At 41.3% G+C, this 19,883-nt stretch overlaps 1 protein-coding gene across 9 annotated transcripts in view; it reads left to right on the plus strand.

Annotated features, from left to right (window-relative positions):
- The window catches only part of LOC129778493 (uncharacterized), a 74,077-nt gene extending 57,708 nt beyond the window's left edge, over positions 1–16,369 (plus strand). For all 9 annotated transcript variants that reach the window (XM_055785409.1, XM_055785408.1, XM_055785410.1 and 6 more), the window contains 6 exons: positions 12,415–12,567; positions 12,639–13,116; positions 13,182–13,349; positions 13,437–13,626; positions 13,871–14,019; positions 14,079–16,369. In XM_055785409.1, the coding sequence (XP_055641384.1) occupies positions 12,415–12,567; positions 12,639–13,116; positions 13,182–13,349; positions 13,437–13,626; positions 13,871–14,019; positions 14,079–16,053 (3,113 nt within the window). In that variant the 3' untranslated portion in view covers positions 16,054–16,369. The remainder of the gene's footprint in view (positions 1–12,414; positions 12,568–12,638; positions 13,117–13,181; positions 13,350–13,436; positions 13,627–13,870; positions 14,020–14,078) is intronic.
- The last annotated feature ends 3,514 nt before the right edge of the window (positions 16,370–19,883 follow it).

The following is a 19,883-nucleotide window of genomic DNA, read 5'->3' on the forward strand; positions in this document are numbered from 1 at the left end:
TTCGCTGTCAATAATCGATGTTAACTAATTTTGTGACCGTGCGTCTCCTTCAAATTATGGTCCAGTGGATTAGCATTATCAATGATAAAAAATAATTACTAATTACAAAATTGACCGACGCGTTATGCTTTTTGGCATAAAAGAAAACAGAACAGATCGGAACAAATGCTTTATGTTCACTTCACCAGTTTTCTAAATTTTTCAGATGGGGGTTACAGAAGCTGGGGAACAAATTTCATACCTTAAGAAAGAATTTGCTCTAGAAGGAAAGCAGCATTTTATAATCGAGCAAAGGAGTAATTTGAGACATGAGTACTATATTTTCTGCAATAAAACATATTTTTCGATGCAACAAAAAGTCTAATGGTACATATTTTGTTGCAACATTTTTGGAGAAAAAATACACACAAAAATACACAAGTGAAAAGTTTTAATTAAAGAAAGCATCATTAGAAGAACAATTCTGGTTGAAGTATTTTTTCGCCAGTGAAATTTTCTTCGACTTTAAATCCCTTGAACTTGCCACTTCGAAAAACAAGCATGGTATTCAATAATGAAGATGATGTGGATAATACTATGTTGAGGAAACTACCTTCCCCTGTGAACGTTTGTGCCATTTGAGAAAAATGAGAAGAAGATTTATTGATTTTTGGTCATGCTACTTCAGTAACGACAATCTCTTGACCTGTTTTTTTGTCTGCTGCTTTTCCTCTCTGCTATAACGAACACATATTGCATCAGGTGCACTCGCTGTAACTTTCTTGCTTAACAACTTTTGTTTTTGGACACTACCCAACCCGAGGCGATTTCAGAGATAGTTTCGTTGACTCACTTTCATCTCGAATGACAAACCACTATTGCCAAAGTTTGATAGCAGACAGCTGGGTAAACAAACATATGTTCAGCTGAGTGCCCCTATTTAGTATGAATGAAAATAAGAGTAATTCACCCGTTATTGATTTTCTGTAGGGATGATACTGTAGTAAGCTTGAACTTGGAGATGTCCTCGGTCGTACATAGAGCTTCGCACTCTGCTGTATGCTTCGCATGAATTTTGGAAGATGCGTGCTTGCTTCGTGTACTCTGTCCGTTTCGAAACAAACCAGAGTGGTTGCATGAAAACATACACAAATGATAACCTAATTCTTGTGAAAGAAAATTGTTATCGGAATTTTTCAAAATGTTCTCCTTGAGCTAACAATCATTTAAATTCAATTAATTTCAGAGCTATAAAAACTGAATTCAATTTTCTCAGACTTATTTTTTTAATTAAAATGTGGGATGACTTTTATGTTTATCGTAGTATTGTCATTTATGGTCTTCCTTCTATCCTGTATTGTTTCTTTAAGAAAAATATATTTTCAACAGCAAGCTGATTCATCTCTATAGGCATTGCTTGCATCACCGAAACAAAATGATATAACAGCGAAATCGAATAGGGCAGTAGTTTGGAGTCAGAGATCGAATAGTAGTACCCTACCTTGGAATAATTTATTTGGTTGATCGTATGAAGTTAATGGTGGGTTTAGTAGAGATAAAAATAATGAGAAATTATCTAATTTTAATCTTTTTAATCTTGATTGTCATTGGATGACGTGCTTGGATAGATTTTTTTTTTTCGTAAATATGAACCTTCTGTCACAGAGTTTCTATTATTCCAATCTCGTAAGTGCAAAATCGATAATACTGTTCACCAAATCTTCCCATCATGTGAACAGTCCCAAACGTTCCTGGTTTTTAACTTTTCCGCACACAGTTTTTCAGGAGACAGCATTGGATCCGAAACTCGCTATTCTCCAAATACGGTCCGATTTGACGTTGCTGTTCAACGGATCCTGTATTGAAATGATTTTTGGGAGGGTAGAAAAAGTCGATACATTAAGGACAAGGCTGTTGTACAGTTGGGAGAATTTTCTATATATTAGGCTGTCAAAATGTCCTGCGGTATTTCCGCGAGGTGTCGTTGTAAGCGCGTAGTTCTAGTTGTATTCATTGTATCGAGTCATACTATAGCTTGTTGGAATGGTATATAATATAGTCCTTGACAGTGTTTTGTTTGGTTAAGTCGTTCGTGAGTTATAGTGTCGCAAATATGGAGCAAAATAAAGAGAAAATCCGGCATATTTTACAGTACTACTATTACAAAGGCAAAAATGCATCTCAAGCTGCCAATAACATTTGTGCAGTTTATGGACCTGATACAGTTTCCATTTCCACCGCACAACGATGGTTTCAACGTTTTCGTTCTGGTGTAGAGGTCGTCGGAAAAAAAGGGCGTCAAAATCGCCGTAGCATCGGCCAAGACCTAGGGATAAGTCATCAAACCGTTATTAACCATTTGAAGAAGCTTGGATTCACAAAGAAGCTCGATGTATGGGTGCCACACACGTTGACGCAAAAAAAACATCTTTGACCGTATCGACGCATGTGAATCGCTGCTGAATCGCAACAAAATCGACCCGTTTCTGAAGCGGATGGTGACTGGCGATGAAAAGTGGGTCACTTACGACAACGTGAAGCGCAAACGGTCGTGGTCGAAGCCCGCTGAAGCGACTCAGACGGTGGCCAAGCCCTCATTAACGGCCAGGCAGGTTCTGCTGTGTGTTTGGTGGGATTGTCAAGGAATAATCTATTATGAGCTGCTTCCCTATGGCCAAACGCTCAATTCGGACCTGTACTGCCAACAATTGGACCGCTTGAAGGTAGCACTCATGAAGAAGAGGCCATCTTTGATAAACAGAGGCCGCATTGTCTTCCATCAGGACAACGCCAGGCCACACACTTCTTTGGTGACGCGCCAGAAGCTCCGGGAGCACGGATGGGAGGATCTTTTGCATCCGCCGTATAGTCCGGACCTTGCACCAAGTGACTACCACCTGTTTTTGTCCATGGCGAACGAGCTAGGTAGTCAGAAGTTAGCCACAAAAGAGGCCTGTGAAAATTGGCTATCCGAGTTTTTTGCCAATAAGGAAACGAGCTTCTATAACAGGGGTATTATGAAGTTGGCATCTCGTTGGGAACAAGTCATCGAACAAAACGGCGCATATTTGACTTAAAACAGATGATTGTAACTAATTTTATGAACAAATGAAAATTCAAAAAAAAATACCGCAGGACTTTTTTGACAGCCTAATATATACCGCCGTTGTTAGTGAAAAGCTAGTGCTATAGGTCTGTTTTTATTTTGATCACCTGTATACCGTGTTGTTTTGTACAATGATTGATGAAAATCAACTTGTCTGTTTCGTTTGCGAAAAACCTGTAGATAACCCATCCAACATTATCGAGTGTGTGAATTGTTGCAGAAGTGTACACTTTCGTTGCAAAAAACTTTTCGGTAATGCTGTGGTCAAGGTGAAAAAGGAACCGTTTTTCTGTTCGTTTGAGTGTACCGAGACCTATTCAAGTTCACACAGCCGTGAAACTGCTCCTAGCAATGAGGCTATTGTGAAGGAGCTACAGTTGCTCAATCGTTTGATTCAGGAGTTCAAAGAGGAGTCGATGCAAGTTCGCAACGCATTTGAACCTCGAACCTATGGACCTCTCGATGCTGGTTACATCTACCAAGCACATTGAAGAGTCTCAGGAGTTCTTCGCAAATCGGTTTGATGACATGCAAGTGGACATGAAAACATTCAGGGACGACATGGAGAAATTTAAAGCGGAAAATGTTCATATGCAAGAGGAAATTGACGAATGGAGAAGAAACGTCAAGTAATGACTGGGATTATAGATCGCTACGAAGTGGAATTAGACAAGACCCAGCAGGCAACATTATCAAGAAATCCAGTGGTTTTGGTTTTGCCTATCGTTGAAAATGAGAACACAACACACCTCGTTAGTAAGGTTTGCATGACAATAGGATTCCATAACATTACTGATTCGATTGTAACTGCTCGTAGACTGGACCTGAAAGGTACTGGAAATCCATATGCCCCGGTTCTCGTTTCGTTCAGCAATGAGAGCTGGAAGGAGAAGTTCATCGACTGCAAACGGTCCCATGATCCTCTACCAGTGTCGGCAGTATTTGAAGGATTTGCGGAAGGTACGAAAATGATCGTTGTGCGTGATGAACTTACAACACATGGACGAGAGCTGTTACAGGAGGCTAAGGAGCTGCAAGCTGTTTTCGATATAAAGTATGTCTGGCCAGGCAGGAACGGTAGGATACTGATGAGAGAAGCACGATGGGTCAAAAATGGAAGAAATACAAGATAAATGGTTACAAGTCATTTTTTTCTGTCGTCCTGAACGTTCTGCAGGTGGATTGACAGTTTACGTTCGGGAAGCTATCGTGTTTGATGAGCTGGGAAATGTACATGCAAATGGTTTCCATCACGTGCACCTGCGGCTAGAAGCAAGTGGAACCCCGTTTCACATCCATGCTATTTATAGACCTCCTTCATTTTGACATCATCAGTTTTCTTCAGGAATCTGGAGTCTTTGCTATCAGCTTCAAAAACCAATCAGTTTCATTGTTGGAGATATTAACGTCCCGATTAATCAAATTGAGAGATGTGTTACAAGTGAATATGTTAACATGTTGAAATGCTACATTTTTTCAGTTACAGACACTTATCCAACAAGACCAGAGTAACAATATTCTGAATCATGTAGTTTGTTCCGAAACAATACTGAATAACATAGTGAATGAAACTATATTCAACGATTGTAGTGACCACAGCTTTGTTCTATCCACCTTCAATGTGCACAAGGATGTCACATGTCGAACGCTTAGTAAAACCATCACCAATTACCGCAGGTTAATAGAAGCTTTTAAGGCATCGACAGTGTGTACGCCTCAAGGAACCGCTTTTGAACGTTTGGAATATGTGTTAGATTTGTATAACCGATTAAAGGAGAAGTTTTCGAGGTCAGTTCAGGTGAGAGCTAGATTCAAAGGTCACTGTCCCTGGATGTCCTATGATCTTTGGAAATGGTTACGGATGAAAGATAATATTCTTCAGAAGCATAAAAAAATCCTCATGACGAAAATATAAGAAACCTGTTACAGTACGTCTCCCGGCGAGTACAACAAATAAAAAATCAGTATAAAAAGGACTACTATAATAAACTATTCCGGAACGCCGATCAGAAAAGTATATGGAATAACTTGAACGAAGTTTTCGGACTAAAAGATCGGGATTATTCAGTAAAGATCGACGTGGATGGACAATTAACTTCACATGCCGTTGCCAATCGTTTCAATGAGTTTTTCAGTTCCATTGGACCCCAGCTTGCCTGTTCAATTTCTAGTAGACGAAATATCAATAAATTTGGAACGCTCAATCCCTTGCGAAACTCCATCTATTTGGCGCCAACTACAGATCAAGAGGTTATTTTGAGAATAAGAGATCTTGATTCCAACAAAAGTTGCGGTTTAGATGGCATCCAGGTAGCGTTCCTCAAAACACATCACGAAATGTTTTCTAAACTGTTACGGGACGTTTTCAATGAAAGCATTTCGACTGGTATCTACCCCGATTGTCTGGAGATGGCTCGAGTAATTCCCGTGCAGCAAAACGGACATCAACAATTATAGACCAATATTAATTTTATCCGTTCTAAGTAAAATACTAGAGCAACTTCTGGTATCAATATTTACCAGCTTTTTCAACCAGAATAATGTCCTGTATAGCCATCAGTATGGATTTCGAGCCGGATCCAGTACTCTAACTGCTATGTGTGAGCTAACTGATGACATCTACAAGGCAATGGATTCACGTAAAATTATGGGAGTTTTGTTTTTGGGTCTTAAAAAAGCCTTCGACACTATAGGCCATGAGGTGCTGCTGCAAAAGTTAGATTCGTATGGCGTAAGAGGAACAGCTAACGATCTAGTTAAGAGTTACTTAACTGGCCGTACCCAATGTATTGTGATCAGCAACGTCATACGTGCCCAGTGTTCGTTATCTGTTGGAGTGCCACAGGGAAGTAACCTTGGTCCCTTACCGTTTTTGGTTTACATCAATGACCTGGTAAGATTAAACTTATATGGCAAGCTTCGTTTCTATGTTTCTATGTTCTTCTATGTTCATCTGCCGGACAATATTCGCTGGATCTGATGCTTGATATGACAAAGATATGTATGTCCTTCAAGATTATTTTAATGAAAATCTTCTGTCTTTGAACTTGAGTAAAACTAAATATGTCGTGTTTCACTCGCCACGACTACGATTACCACCACATAGAGAATCGTGAATGGAATGGTTTTGGAACGAAGGAAGGAAGGTATTGTATTATAGAGACTTTAAACTTTTTCAGTTCATTCGTCTCTATCCTTGAGAAAGGCCCTTTGAAAACTCTACTCTACTCCAGCACTACCACCTCCACCCTCTTGCTTTGAGAAAGGCACTCGATTCCTCGCCGTCCAGCTCGTCCAGCAACGATGTTGTCCAGTCGGTGTCCACACAAAGAATGAATGGTTTTGGAGCAAGTAGACGCCTTTAAATACCTTGATGTAACTCTCGACGCCGCGCTTAGTTGGGAAGATAACATTACTAAACTCCAAAGAAGCCTAAGTTCAGATTGCGGAATGTTGTGACAAGCTTCTCAATTCCTGCCGTACAAACAGCTCTGCACTATGTATCATGCATTCGTCCAATCAAAGTTGCAATGCATGGTGTCAATTTGGGGGGCAGCGTCTTAGTCAAGGCTGCAAATTCTACAACGTTTCCAAAACAGATGCCTAAAAATTGTTCACAGTAAACCACGACTGTATTCTTCTGTCTGTTTATATTCTGAAGTTAGTCCATCCATCTTACCAATCCCTGCCCTTCGTGAATTCAGTGTTTAACCCAAATGCAGAAGCTCCAAGTTTATCCATCTGCTTATCACAATCAATCGTTCGCGACTCTGTCGCATGGCTACCTGCTGGGAAACCAAGGAGCTCTTTCTATTCGGCGTCCGAGGACTGAGGCAATAAAAAAATCATTCATGTATTATGGGAAACATCGCTACAACCAACTGCCACTTAGTCTACGAGCTCAACGTAACATGACAGACTTCAAACATCAAGTGACAATGCGTATTAGAGAAAATATTCGTAACTACATCATCCGAGTGCCTAAGGTGTTGAATCCCTGTGAATTCTACTGAGTACTTCTGCTTAACACCCCCTTCAAAGATATTAATATAACTAGGGGTGCAGTCGACCCATCCCAACTCCATGTAAATAAAAAATAAATAAATAAAAAAAATAACATTGAGAAATACGTTTTTTTTGGTTTTCCGGAACTTAGATACATTTTTCCACTTATTGGTAGTGAGAAACAGCACCAATATTTATCAATTCTCTCTAAAACACGCTTTTGAAAATCATGATATGCTGCAAAAATACTACAGAAAATCGTCTTTCCTGTAAAATTTTTATTTTTGGAGTTGGCCAATTTTACAATTATATTTATTTAATTATTTATTTATTCGTCTTCGATTTAAACGTACAGACTACTAATTACTCCTAAAAATCTTAATTCTATTTTTAAACACGCATCGATTGATTTCATAGTCAAAACAGTCATTAATATCATTAAAAGCACGGAGAGCTGTGTCGAAAGGGTTAAAGTAACCGTAACCGGTCCGGTGTGCGGGGACAGCGACAATTTGTGAGTTCCTCAGTTGTCGTGGGGGCACGTATAGAGGAATGTCCTGCAAGAGTTGAGGACAGTCAATAATGCCACGTAGAATGTCAAAGACCATTAGTTGCTGAATTGCTCTGCGCCTGGCATTTAATGTTTCCATTTTGATTAACATGCAGCGGGCAGGGTAATCAGGCAGATTTGACGAGTCATTCCATGGTAGGTTTCGTAAAGCGAATCGAATAAAGCGCTTCTGTATTCTTTCAATTCTGAAGACCATGGATACGTGATAAGGTGCCCAAACAGGGGCCGCGTATTCTAAGCCACTACGAATCAGGCTGCAGAATAATTCTTTCTGTGCGTAGATGTCGGTAAATTGCCAAGTGAAGCGTCGAATGAAACCAAGAATAGTAGAGACTTTGGCTGTGATGAGTGCGACGTGTTCATTAAATCTAATCTTGGAGTCAAACGTGACACCAAGATCACAAATCGAGGTAACGCGCTCTAGTGGAGAAGATCCGATAGCGTATTGATGTTCGATGATGGTGTTTCTTCGGGAAAATGAAATCACCTTGCATTTGTTAATATTGACGCTCATACCGTTTTCATTGCACCACAGTAGCAGTTCGTCGATGTCTTTTTGTAGAGCGAGGCAGTCGAGTGCAGTCATAATAACGCGGAAAATCTTCAGGTCAGCAAACATTTGTTTAAAAGATGACAAACGGGGACACAAGTCATTGACGAAAAGAACAAACAACAGCGGTCCAAGCACGCTTCCTTGTGGTACTCCAGATGTGATTTTGAAAGTTGAAGAACGCGTTAAGTTAATCGATACGGAGACCTGACGGTCTATTAAGTAAGATAAAATCCACTCAACCAGCCAAGTTGGAAATCCCATGGCTTTTAATTTTCCGATCGCAAATTGGTGTGGCACGGTGCCGAATGCTTTCGAAAAATCAACGTAGATGGAATCGATCTGCCTACGGGATTCGATCTCACGGAACAACGTATTGGTGTAGCACATCAGATTTGTGGTAGTAGATCGGTGCTGGACGAACCCGTGTTGAAACTCAGATATTACAGGATGAACCAAGTTGTAAAGGGCGTTGTGGACTAAAGTTTCAAAAACTTTGCTCAAGCTGCAGAGGAGCGATACTCCACGGTAGTTCTCAACTTGATTTCGATTTCCTGCTTTGTGAATTGGAACAATCATGGCTATCTTCCACACGCTGGGGAAGGATCTTTCGCTCATCGAACGGTTATACAGACAGGAAATCGGTGCAGCAAGCGATCTCGCACAATACTTCAAAAGGGACGGAGGAATGCCATCTGCTCCAGGACCTTTCGATGCATCAATGTTATCCAAAACTTTCGTGACTTCGTCTAGTGTGAACTGCAGCGTTGTAATGTTGAAGTCATATTCCTGTATGCGACTGAAACTCGTTGGAAGCAATGGTGGCGAATTCGTGTTGTAGACCGACTTAAAGAACTTCGCGAACAGATTAGCAACTTCAAGAGAAGTACTAGCAGCGATTCCATTGAATTTCACTGTGTCCGGAATACGGGTACTAGACCGCTGCCTTTAGGAGCTCGTTATACTGCAGTTCAATTAATCTGAGACTATTTTTACTGTCGATTGTTCGAGTATTCAAATAACGTTTGCGCGATTTACGCAGTACATTCCGTAAGTTGCGTAGCTGAGAATTCCACCAGGGTTGCCACGAAGTGCGCCTCGCCACGCGTCGTTGGAGAGGAACCCGTGCATAAACGGTTTCGTATAATTTGGCATAGAAACGATCAGCCAATACATCCACAGAGTCTCCGGTTAAAATTTGTTGCCAGTCGATAATAGACAAGTCGTTGTTTAATGAGCCGTGGTCACAAAGCCTGAAATTCGGTTGTGGAGACGATTCGTAATCAGGCGTGACCGAATTGCATTGAGCGTCCAGTTTGATGATGAACGACCTGTGATGCTGGTCTATCTCCATAAGTGGTGCTGATGGCTCAAGAAGGTTAACAGCATCGGGCTCGCTGATGAAAACTAAATCAAGCAATTTATCATATGCGTTTGAAAAATAGTTCACTTGAATTAGCCCGCAGGCAAGCATCGGCTCTGTGAGAGCTAATTCTTGTTCCGTTGATGCATTAGATGGTAAGTAGCCGTTCACGTCTTCATTGAAGTGCCATCTCACAAAGGGAAGGTTGTGATCGTCGATCGTTAAGATTATATCGACACTTGAAGACCTATCCACGATCGTCTGTACCGCACTGATGTGAGACGTGTAGACATCGGGACTGGAGAGAGGACGAATATAAATACCGGTGATAAATAGCGAGCGGTGCATTAGATTAATACGGACAGTCATTTGTTCGAGTTGATCGACGTTTTCGAGCGATACCGTTGTACATGAGTGCTTGGATTTGACTGCGATGAGCACACCTCCACCTCTGGAAAGCTCACTGGTGTCATGATTACGGTCGCAACGGAAGAGTTGATAATCCGACGATAACTCACAGTCCCGAATGTCAGCACGAAGCCAGGTTTCCGTTAAAACCAGAGCATCGTAATCACACGACGAAAGCTTCAAGCGTAGTTCAGTTGTCTTCGTGCGTAAGCCTCTCACGTTTTGATAGTAAACGGTGGAGACGGAATCCATGTTATTCCGTGGCTTGACGGTCCTACCAAGCATAGTGCTGGAAATCACGGGACTATCAGGAAGCGGATAAGCCATTGAGTCATAGTAATTGCCTGACGATGGCAACTGGAAGGCCCCCTCACCATTTTCAACCGCAGGGCCGAGACGACTTTGATGGCGGGATACACATGTAGACGTAGAATAAGGTGCTGTAGGCTCGACTGGGTTGAAGGGCTTAGGGGCTTCCATAGGGCTAAGTGGCGTGCGTCTCGGTGGAGCGAGTGATGTACCCATAGGATTCAATGCGATGGTAGAAATCGATGAGCATAGAGTAACAGAACTGATAACATTGGTTTGACTGGAACATGGGAGAGCATCAGACGCAGTAGGAATCGTAAGATTTTGGTACTTGCCTGAAGTAACATGATGGAAGACCCCTTTACCAGAATCAAGAGCAGGTCCGGGGCGACTAATACAAAAACAGGAACTAGAGAACTCGACTGCTTTGATCGGTTCAGGGGCTTCCATGAGACTTTTCTCAATACGTCTCGGTAGCTGCGGGTTGGCAATCGACGAGTTCATATGATTTTCGTAATACTTCCGATGACTTCCGAAATTTTGATTTGTCGTAGTTCTCGAATTCTCTGAACAAAATGCCTTCTGGCCATGTCGAAGGTTTCAATGCAATGTTCTTCAGCTTTGGGTCGAGGCCGATTTTGAAAGAAATAAACGATAATCGGGAGATGTCCTTGTCCTTTGGTACGAGTTTCACGACTTCCGGGTCTGCAGCGATTGCCATACATTCTTTTACTAACGCAGAGATTGCGTCATTGGTTATGTCGGGACGAATGCGTGACAAGTAAAGCCAAAATTTATTCATGCCAGCTGAAGGGTGTTGATCAACTACAATGCTCTGATTTGTTTCTTTGGATCCGTACTGAACCGTTGTGATAGGGTGCATTTCTGCCGCTTTAGGAGGGCGAACAATCGATCGTGGTGAAGTTGCTTGTTGCAATAACGACTTTCGATGAAAGCTACTGCTAATTGGATTGGCGGGTTTTGATGAAAATTGCTAGATTTCCTCGCCATTAATGTGTCATGCACCTTATACTGCATTTATGATGGGAGGAGAGTGGATTGGATAGAAATACTCATCTTAATGGAAATGGGAAACATTCGCTCTGTCAGACGCGAACATGTGGTGAGAGAATTGGTCGTCATTAGAGACGGAACGAACCTTCTGAGCAACCTGATAATTGTCAAAAAAACGCACCCGCTATGTTGAGGTCTTACAAGTGTGTCATAAAAAATATATTATCATAAAAATATACTATATACTCGTTACAATATCATGTACAGAATTTTCTCAAAAAAGAGATAAGTTCACCAGAAAATGTTAAAATCATGGAATCATGTTGGCAAAATATTGTAACATAACATCCTTAATTTTTAACTATTTTAAACATTGAAGATATTATGTTTCTATGATCGAATTGCCTGTAATTATGACCACTTCTTCATTTGAATGTTAGATTCTGACAACATAATGTTGAGTAACTATATATACAAGAATCACTGCATGTTTTATGTTATCTATTGACACGTCGAAGAACATTTCTTTTTTTCATTCAACTAAAACTAAAGAAAGATTTCCCCCGCTCATCATAGCCCCATTGGCTATAATGTTGACCAGTGAAGTACGTGTCTAAACAGGAAGCTCTTCCGCCCATGTAGTATTTTAGAAGAGGCATACTTTAGAGGCGCTACAATTAATTCAAATGAATAATCAATACTTTCAATTGTCAATATTATATGTGTTTTGACAGTATATAAAATATAATGTATTAATTTGCGAACTATTTTAAACTAAAAGCGTATTATTTGACCTCGAAGGCTTAATGAAAAAGATACGTCATGTAGAAAGTGAGGTGTGAAATGTAATTTTTTTTTGTGTTGTATACCGCACTATACATGAAGCCCTATTTCATTCCCCATATGATGGTTAAACCTGCTTCGCTTTTTTCTTTCTAACAGATATTTGTTAATCCTAGATAAAAACCATGATTTTCATTAACACGAGTGTCAAGTTATTTTTTAATTATCGATTTTTCTTATACACTATTAAACATAACCTAACTTATCTAACCAACAAATTTAAAACAGTTCCCCTCTAAAATGGTTTACTTTTCCGTTGCTTTCAGATGGAATCGGACCGCAAGCGAAATATCCTGTTATTGTGTACATTCACGGTGAATCGTACGAATGGAACAGCGGTAACCCTTATGACGGTTCAATTCTCGCCAGCTATGGACGGGTTGTTGTTGTAACCCTCAATTTTCGTTTGGGCATTCTCGGTAATAAGCTGTGGTTAAGGGCAACGTGATTGATTTTCAGTTTCAATCATGACTATCTATCTATTCGGCAGGTTTTATGAAGCCCGGGATTAGCGAGCACACAACGAGCAATTTTGGTCTGCTGGATCAAATAGCGGCGTTGCAATGGATCAAGGAAAATATCGGTGCATTCAGCGGTGACAACAAGCTGGTCACGGTGATGGGTCACGGGACTGGAGCGGCATGTGTCAATTTCCTGATGGTTTCACCTGTTGCCAAGGGGCTTTTCCATCGCGCCGTTCTTCTTTCTGGTTCGGCGTTATCCGATTGGGCATTAACACAGCATCCTTTGCAATCGACGATGCAAGTATTGCAAGGTCTCAATTGTCCGCTCAATGGTGATAACGACGAAGTTGCGGCATGCTTGCGAAGGAAACGGTACAGTGAGATTCTGAATGTGAAAATTGCCTCGCCGCAATTTTCGACCCGCTTCGGGCCCATTGTGGACGGATTGGTGATTCCAAACACTCCCCATAAAGTGATGGGTCAATACAGCGACATATTTAGTGGGTAATTCCGATGATGTATTATTGTTCGTATGGTATAACTTCATTTTCTACCACATCGTTACACAGATACGACTTGCTTTATGGAATGACAGAACTGGAGTCGTACAACATCCTGAACGCCGTTGCCCTAACGTACGGATTGCTCGAAAACGAGCGAGACAATTTACTGCGGTTTTACATGCAAAATCGTTTTGAAATTCGCCCCGATCTGGCCCTGGCAGCTACCCTCAATGAGTAGGTCCATGAGCTCTCGCGAGAGGACATTTTGCAGCAAATTCAATATCGCGCTTAAATGCAATTATTGTTTTATTCCGCCTACAGGTACACCGGAATCCTCACTGATCCGAACAAATCGCTGGCAGATATACATCGAGATACGCTGCTGGACATTTTATCCGATGCTCGCGTCGTAGCCCCGATGGTACAGACGGGTCTCTATTTGGCCAAGGTTAACCCGAAATGCTACATGTACGTTTTTGCTCACAACAGCGAAGCCGGCGAATATGGACGGGTGAGCTATGTGTCAATTAATTTAAGCCTCGAGCTAAACTCGCTCTGAATGGGATAAAATGTGGAAATTAAGAGGAGGTCGATATTGATTCCAAATTTAAGGGGGTTCAGCGATTGAATAATTGCGGATCTAGCGCTTCGAAAAATTCGTTTCGTGTGCATCGAGTGATGTGTATAAGTGAACCAATTTGATTATAGGGAAACTTTATTCTAACCGCATCTGAATTTCTGATTTGTTTCGGCAGCTTTCACAAAGTGTGGTAGGCGAAGATCTAGCGTACATATTCGGAGCACCACTTGGACCGGTGGGACCATTCCAAATTCATTACAATGCGCGAGAACGCCTTTTCTCAGAGGCTGTGATGAAATATGTTTCCAATTTTGCACAAACCGGGTGAGATAGTTGTGAAATGATTCTGTTGATTTTTTTTTCATCGTAATTCATCATTTTAGAAACCCAAAAGCCCCATGGAAAGATCTTTTCCTCAACATGAACCCCGAAGACTGGCGCTATTATGATGTAGATTGGCCAGAGTTTAACAGCGTGAACCAAAGTTTCCTACATTTGGGAATAGTGCCAGTTGGAAGTCGACACTATCGTCAGCAGTACATGAAGTTCTGGAATCAAAAATTACCGGAGGAACTAAAACGTATCACTACTTCGAAGCCTTATTCTTCGTATTCAGATTTTGTCACTCCGCCTGACAGGCGATTAACAACGCCCAACCCAGAATTTATCACCGGTCATATCAATTTGTATCCAATCAAAGTCGATGTCGAAAAACCTACGGAAGATTCCTTCAAAGCGTTGGTTTACCGAATGAAAGATTCCCAGGCCAAAGGGCCAGGAATGTATAGTGCGCCTGCTTTCTCGGTAGGAATTCCGGCGGAAGCTCCAGCCAAAGAGGAACCGAAACCTGCGAATGTGGAGCAAGAAGCAGACAATACAGATCTGATGAAAAATGAAGCTTCTCTCACGATGCTAATTGCTGTGGCGATTGTGTTTTTGGTGTGCAACATTTTCATGATTGGGGGCTATGTTATCAAACGCAACATTGGCAACAAGAAGGTTAAACGAAAACTCGATGATAACACGCTGGAGAGCACTGCATCAATGAACGAAAAACGATCGAAACTAAATGACACTGATGAGAGCTATATTGTGGATGTGATGCGAAAGTCTAATCCGTACGAGCTTGTGGGAAAAGTAAACAATTTCACGCTGCCACGACAGTTTAGTGGTGAAACAGTAGACCCCCACACAAAGGTTTGTGATTGGATAGCACAGGATTATCGAGCCGGCTGTCCAAAGTCTAACGATGAGTGCGATGGTGTTAATGCAATTTCGTCCTGTAATAGTGACCATTCAAACGTGCCGTATAAAATAAGTGTTGCTATTGATGCTACTCCGCAGGCTCGCAGTAACAGTGTATTACGACAGGAGCCAATTGAAATCACCAAAGCCAAATCGTTCGAATATGCATTACCAGAAAATTACGAGGAAAACGCAAGCCAGGATTCACCGCGTGACTCCGACATGCGACAGCAGTGCTCCACCAGTTCGGGATCATCATACTCTTACAACGACTGCGACTACAACTCCGAACAAAAAAAGTCAAACCCGATTTACAACAATTACCCTTACCAGGAAGAAGAAATAACCAGTTTTATCCAAAATGGTGATATAAACGTCACTTCCAGGGAGAAGAGTGAGGAGAAAGAACCTCTACCACCTGCAGAAGCATTGAAGGTTATCCAGCGTCGGAACTTCCCTAAAGTTCTGCCCGATTACCCAAACGGAATCGCTAGCATTACAGCTTCGATGAAGCGTCGCTCCTTACCACCACAATCCTTCATGCTCACCAATTCCAACAGTCTGCGCCGAGACCTTTCGCGGCTTGTGCCAGCGCCACCTCCAAGGATATCGTCAACCCTCGGACGTCCTCCTTCGAAGCATAGAGCCAGCAATAACTTTCTCAGTTCTCCTCCAATGATGGCTGAGGAGCCACCCATCGAGGAGGAACCACCGATAGCGCTCAATACACTGCATGTGGGGCCTTTGCTACCAAAACACCAGGAAAACACTTACATGACTATGTCACGACAAAACTCTTCGGAGGTTGAACCAAAACCGTCGGGTGAAGAACCAATTGTCGATATTATATGTATAGAACACAAACCTGAAAATCACTACAGCTACATCAAACCTCCCAACACAATGAAGGCGCCCTCGTCGTTCAAGTGTTCACCACCGAGAGAAATTGACCGTTCTGAAAGTAGGAATGAACTCTATTCGGCTATGGCCGGATCGGTTTCTCGCCTTCCAATTGTTCGACCTGATAATGACACTATGCATCGTGAGCTTAGTTCTGATTCATCGGCCACGGACACAACCTCCGGTAGCACAGGGACGATTAAACAACTGTAGATGCGATGAGAGCTAGGCTCTGCTTATTGAATGATAATGTCACCGAAATAATGTATCACTCTGCAAAGTATTTATTTATCTTAGATCCTTCCACAACCACTCCAAGATAATTCCGATGAACTATTTATTTTACTACTGTTTGTAGTGTGAGCAAAAAAATATCAAAGATACACGAGCAATGTATGAACTCATTTGATTTTGATGATGACTGTCGACGATCAAAATAATTATTACTTATATGAAGTTGTAAATTCGAGGCACGCTAATGGCTGACACAAATAAACAACTCTCGGGATGGGATTCTCATAGAATGTAGTACACACACGAAAAGAAGTTGTTTGATTTGAAGGAAAGAAAATAATCTTCGCATATCATAAATAAACGATCATTTCTTCGCTCAGATTCCTCTGTACTATATGTTCTTATTTAGTTATGTAATATTCTGCCTTTTGGAACATCTACATACCTGTTCTCAGGAATCGCTGAGTAGCTTTGCAACGATGATAACATATTGACGCCTAGACTAAACTGACCAGACGTCCCGCGTTACGCGGGACAGTCCCGCATTCCAACAAAATGTCCCGCGTAAGAATCCGTCCCGCGAAACGTCCCGCATTTGGCAAAAAAAACGAAAATGTCCCGCGATATCAATATATTTCAATATCACAATTTGATCATGTTGATTTTCTTAAATGGACGAACCTCAAAAAAAACTATTTTTTGGCAGACTGTTCAAGAGCGCTTCTAATGCATTCAAAGATTAATACGTTGAGCTGGTTTCATCGTACCGACATTTGACTTTTTGTTTAGAGAGTGTCAACTGGAAGCGACAGCAACAAAATTAGAAAATGATTTTTATAAAAGTCCCCTATTGATCCGCAGGGACCAACGTAAGTCAGACGAAAAGTTCATCTTTGTTCCCCTAGCTCGGTCAGGGCTTAACGTTTTAAATAAGCCGGAAGAACTAGTGTATACTTGACAGGAAGAGGCAGAGTTGTTTTATGAAGTATTGTAAATGAAGCGCTGGGCGGTCTTACGGAAGTTGGCCGGAACCTGAAACATGGCCGATGAAAAGATGTATATCGGCGTGTTATTTTACCTTTTCTTGGCTTTGATGGTCGTCTGTCTCTCTATTTTGGTCATTCGCCCAAAAGTTTTCTATAGGGCGAAGCTGGGGAATGATGGGAAGGTTGGTGGTCTTCGCGACAATATTTATCTCCAACCGATCCATCCTCCAGTGATCTTTTGGCATAATGGGCTGATCCCAGGTTCGGCATAAAGCCCACATCACCTTCTCAACTCCGGCAAGCACTTCGTACTATATATCTTCCAGTTCACCGTATGACGGCTTAGACATTCCCTTCAGCTCTGTCAGAGAAGGATCTTCTTCGAGAACTTGATGTGAATGATATATTCGACGTCATCGCTTACCTGGGGAACGTAAAGTACCCGGTTCCCTGCCATTCGTTGAATTCTAGCATCAAGTATGTCTCGTCTTTCATTGTGAGTACGAAAAGAAGTTTTTAACTTATTTCGACGGAAAGCCGGAAAGAAGTGCCTCAGGATGTCCAAATCCTTCGCTGTGGGGTGGAGCTTGCAGTATGGAAAAACCATCCAGTTGCTTGACAGTGCTGTTCGGTTGAACACTTGCACGGATGGACGACAGGAAATCCTCAGACTTTCCTCCTGAGGTACGGCACCAAACTTCGGTTCTTCTTCTTCTTGAATGGCACTAACGTTCCAGTGGAACTTTTGCCTTCTCAACGTAGCATTACTTGCGTCATTTTTATTAGTAATACTTGGTTGAGATTTCTATGCCGAATGGCACGCCTTTAATGCACTCTGGAGTGGCAAGCTCTGGAATACGCGTGACCACAGTGCAACCCGGAAGAATTTTCTTTGATGAAAAATCCCCCGGCCAGAACGGGAATCGAACCCGAACCCCCGGCATGATAGTGTGGGACGCTAACCACTCGGCCACGGGAGCACGGGAGCAAGCTTCGGTTGAAGCTTCCTTTTTCCAAATAGTAACCTCAGCTGAGGCACTCTCCAGGGCACTGGCGCAATGGACTGTATAGGCTTCTGTAAACTCTTTCAAGGGTGTCTTAAGAAAGACTGATTTGCCTCGATCCACACGCGAATAAGAAAATCTTTTCACTTTAAACTTTAGTTTTTATTTTTATATCCTCTGTGATGTTGACACTAGTAATATTCGTAATACAATGAAAAACTTCGCTCTGGACCGCGCGGTTGCGTCAGCTCGTTGCGTTGTAATGCCAATCAGCGCGCGCCACGTCATGTGCAGAAAGAAAGCATAATGAGCCTGTTGTTGTTGCTATGTCGAAAAGTGTTCATTGGGACAAAAGGCGACTAGATTGTTCGAGATGGTTTGTTAGTATGGGTGAGAGTCGTTTACCCGCGGTTACTCGGAGTTAGTAGATGGGATATGAGGTGGAAATAATTGGAGTGTAAATATTATTGGGTTTGATTTTCTACTTAGAGGATCAAACAAGTGCTGCTGCTGCGAATCAACAGCCTTGAATCATTTTTGTTGTAGACTTAATAAACGTAAGATTTAAAGAAAATTTATTATTTCATTATTTCTTTATATCGTCAAACTATAGTAGACAACAAATTACAAATTACTCAAATGTCGGTGCGAATATGTTCCTATAAATTATCTTTCATTGCCATCCGAAATAAGTCTGAATGCATACGTTAACACTAAAATCGATGAAAAATGAATTGGAATTTTCGAGCATTCCATTCGGTAATTTGAAGAAAATTGTAGAATTTGAATCGTGCTTGCCAGGCGTAAATGCTCTGATTGAGCGAGTGATTTTCGGGCGTAAACAAATTCTAAACCACCGAAAAATCACAACTGAGGGCCGATATTCAGAAAGAAATAATAGTGATCAGTTTAGACTCGCTAAACTATGGTTTTTTGTTCACATAACGTATATACATAACGTTTTGTTTTTTTTGTGTCCCGCGTTAGACCTCTGACCATCTGGTCACTTTAGCCTAGACATAACTCGTCAACCAAACAACTCATCTTATTCACATCGTGGTTGTATTTCCAATCATTAAGCAACTTGGTAAGGACGATCAGAAACCTGACACCGGAATGCCTAGCCAAATAAATCGAAAAAAGATAGATTTTGACGCGACCCCCTCCGATTTGAAACATTCTACATATGGTGGCAATTATGGGTTCCCGGGGCAAGGGTGCCACCTTAAGCTAATACGTGTTTTTGAATGGCCTTTTGTTATATATATTTTTGCATTTTTTGCTGGTTTGTTCATTTATACTCTTATTTAGGTGTTTTTTTTATCCCATTTATTTTATTTATTAGGCTCATTATCGTTTTAGCTGTTACAGAGTCGGGTTTTAATCGTGTACATGTGCATATGTTTATGTTTCTATAAATTGAGGAGCTTAGAATGCAAGTGGTGTAAGTGACTTGATCGATTTCTCTTCATCAACTTTTTATTCAGTTAATAACTCAACTGCAAAAACGTTCCAATTTAAGATTGCTATAGAATCCGATGCACTCGAAGGAACACCAAAAACCCTATCGAGATTCATAAGTCTGATATTGGGATAAAGTCATCACTAATTTTAAAGTCGCAGATCCCATCATTGTCACCGCAATGTTTCTAGTACTAAAGATTTATTTTCAGCAGTTGAAGCAAACATGGTCCTCCTTGTAATGATTATCTCTCTCGATGTCTACTTTAAATGGAGAGGTCGCAGATATCACTGTTTTAAAGTGCAATTGTTGTAGTCTTATCTTAAAAATGGACACTTTTGATTTTTTTATTTATAA

Source organism: Toxorhynchites rutilus, chromosome 3 (genome assembly GCF_029784135.1).
Source record: "Toxorhynchites rutilus septentrionalis strain SRP chromosome 3, ASM2978413v1, whole genome shotgun sequence".
In the NCBI taxonomy this organism is placed as follows: domain Eukaryota; kingdom Metazoa; phylum Arthropoda; class Insecta; order Diptera; family Culicidae; genus Toxorhynchites; species Toxorhynchites rutilus.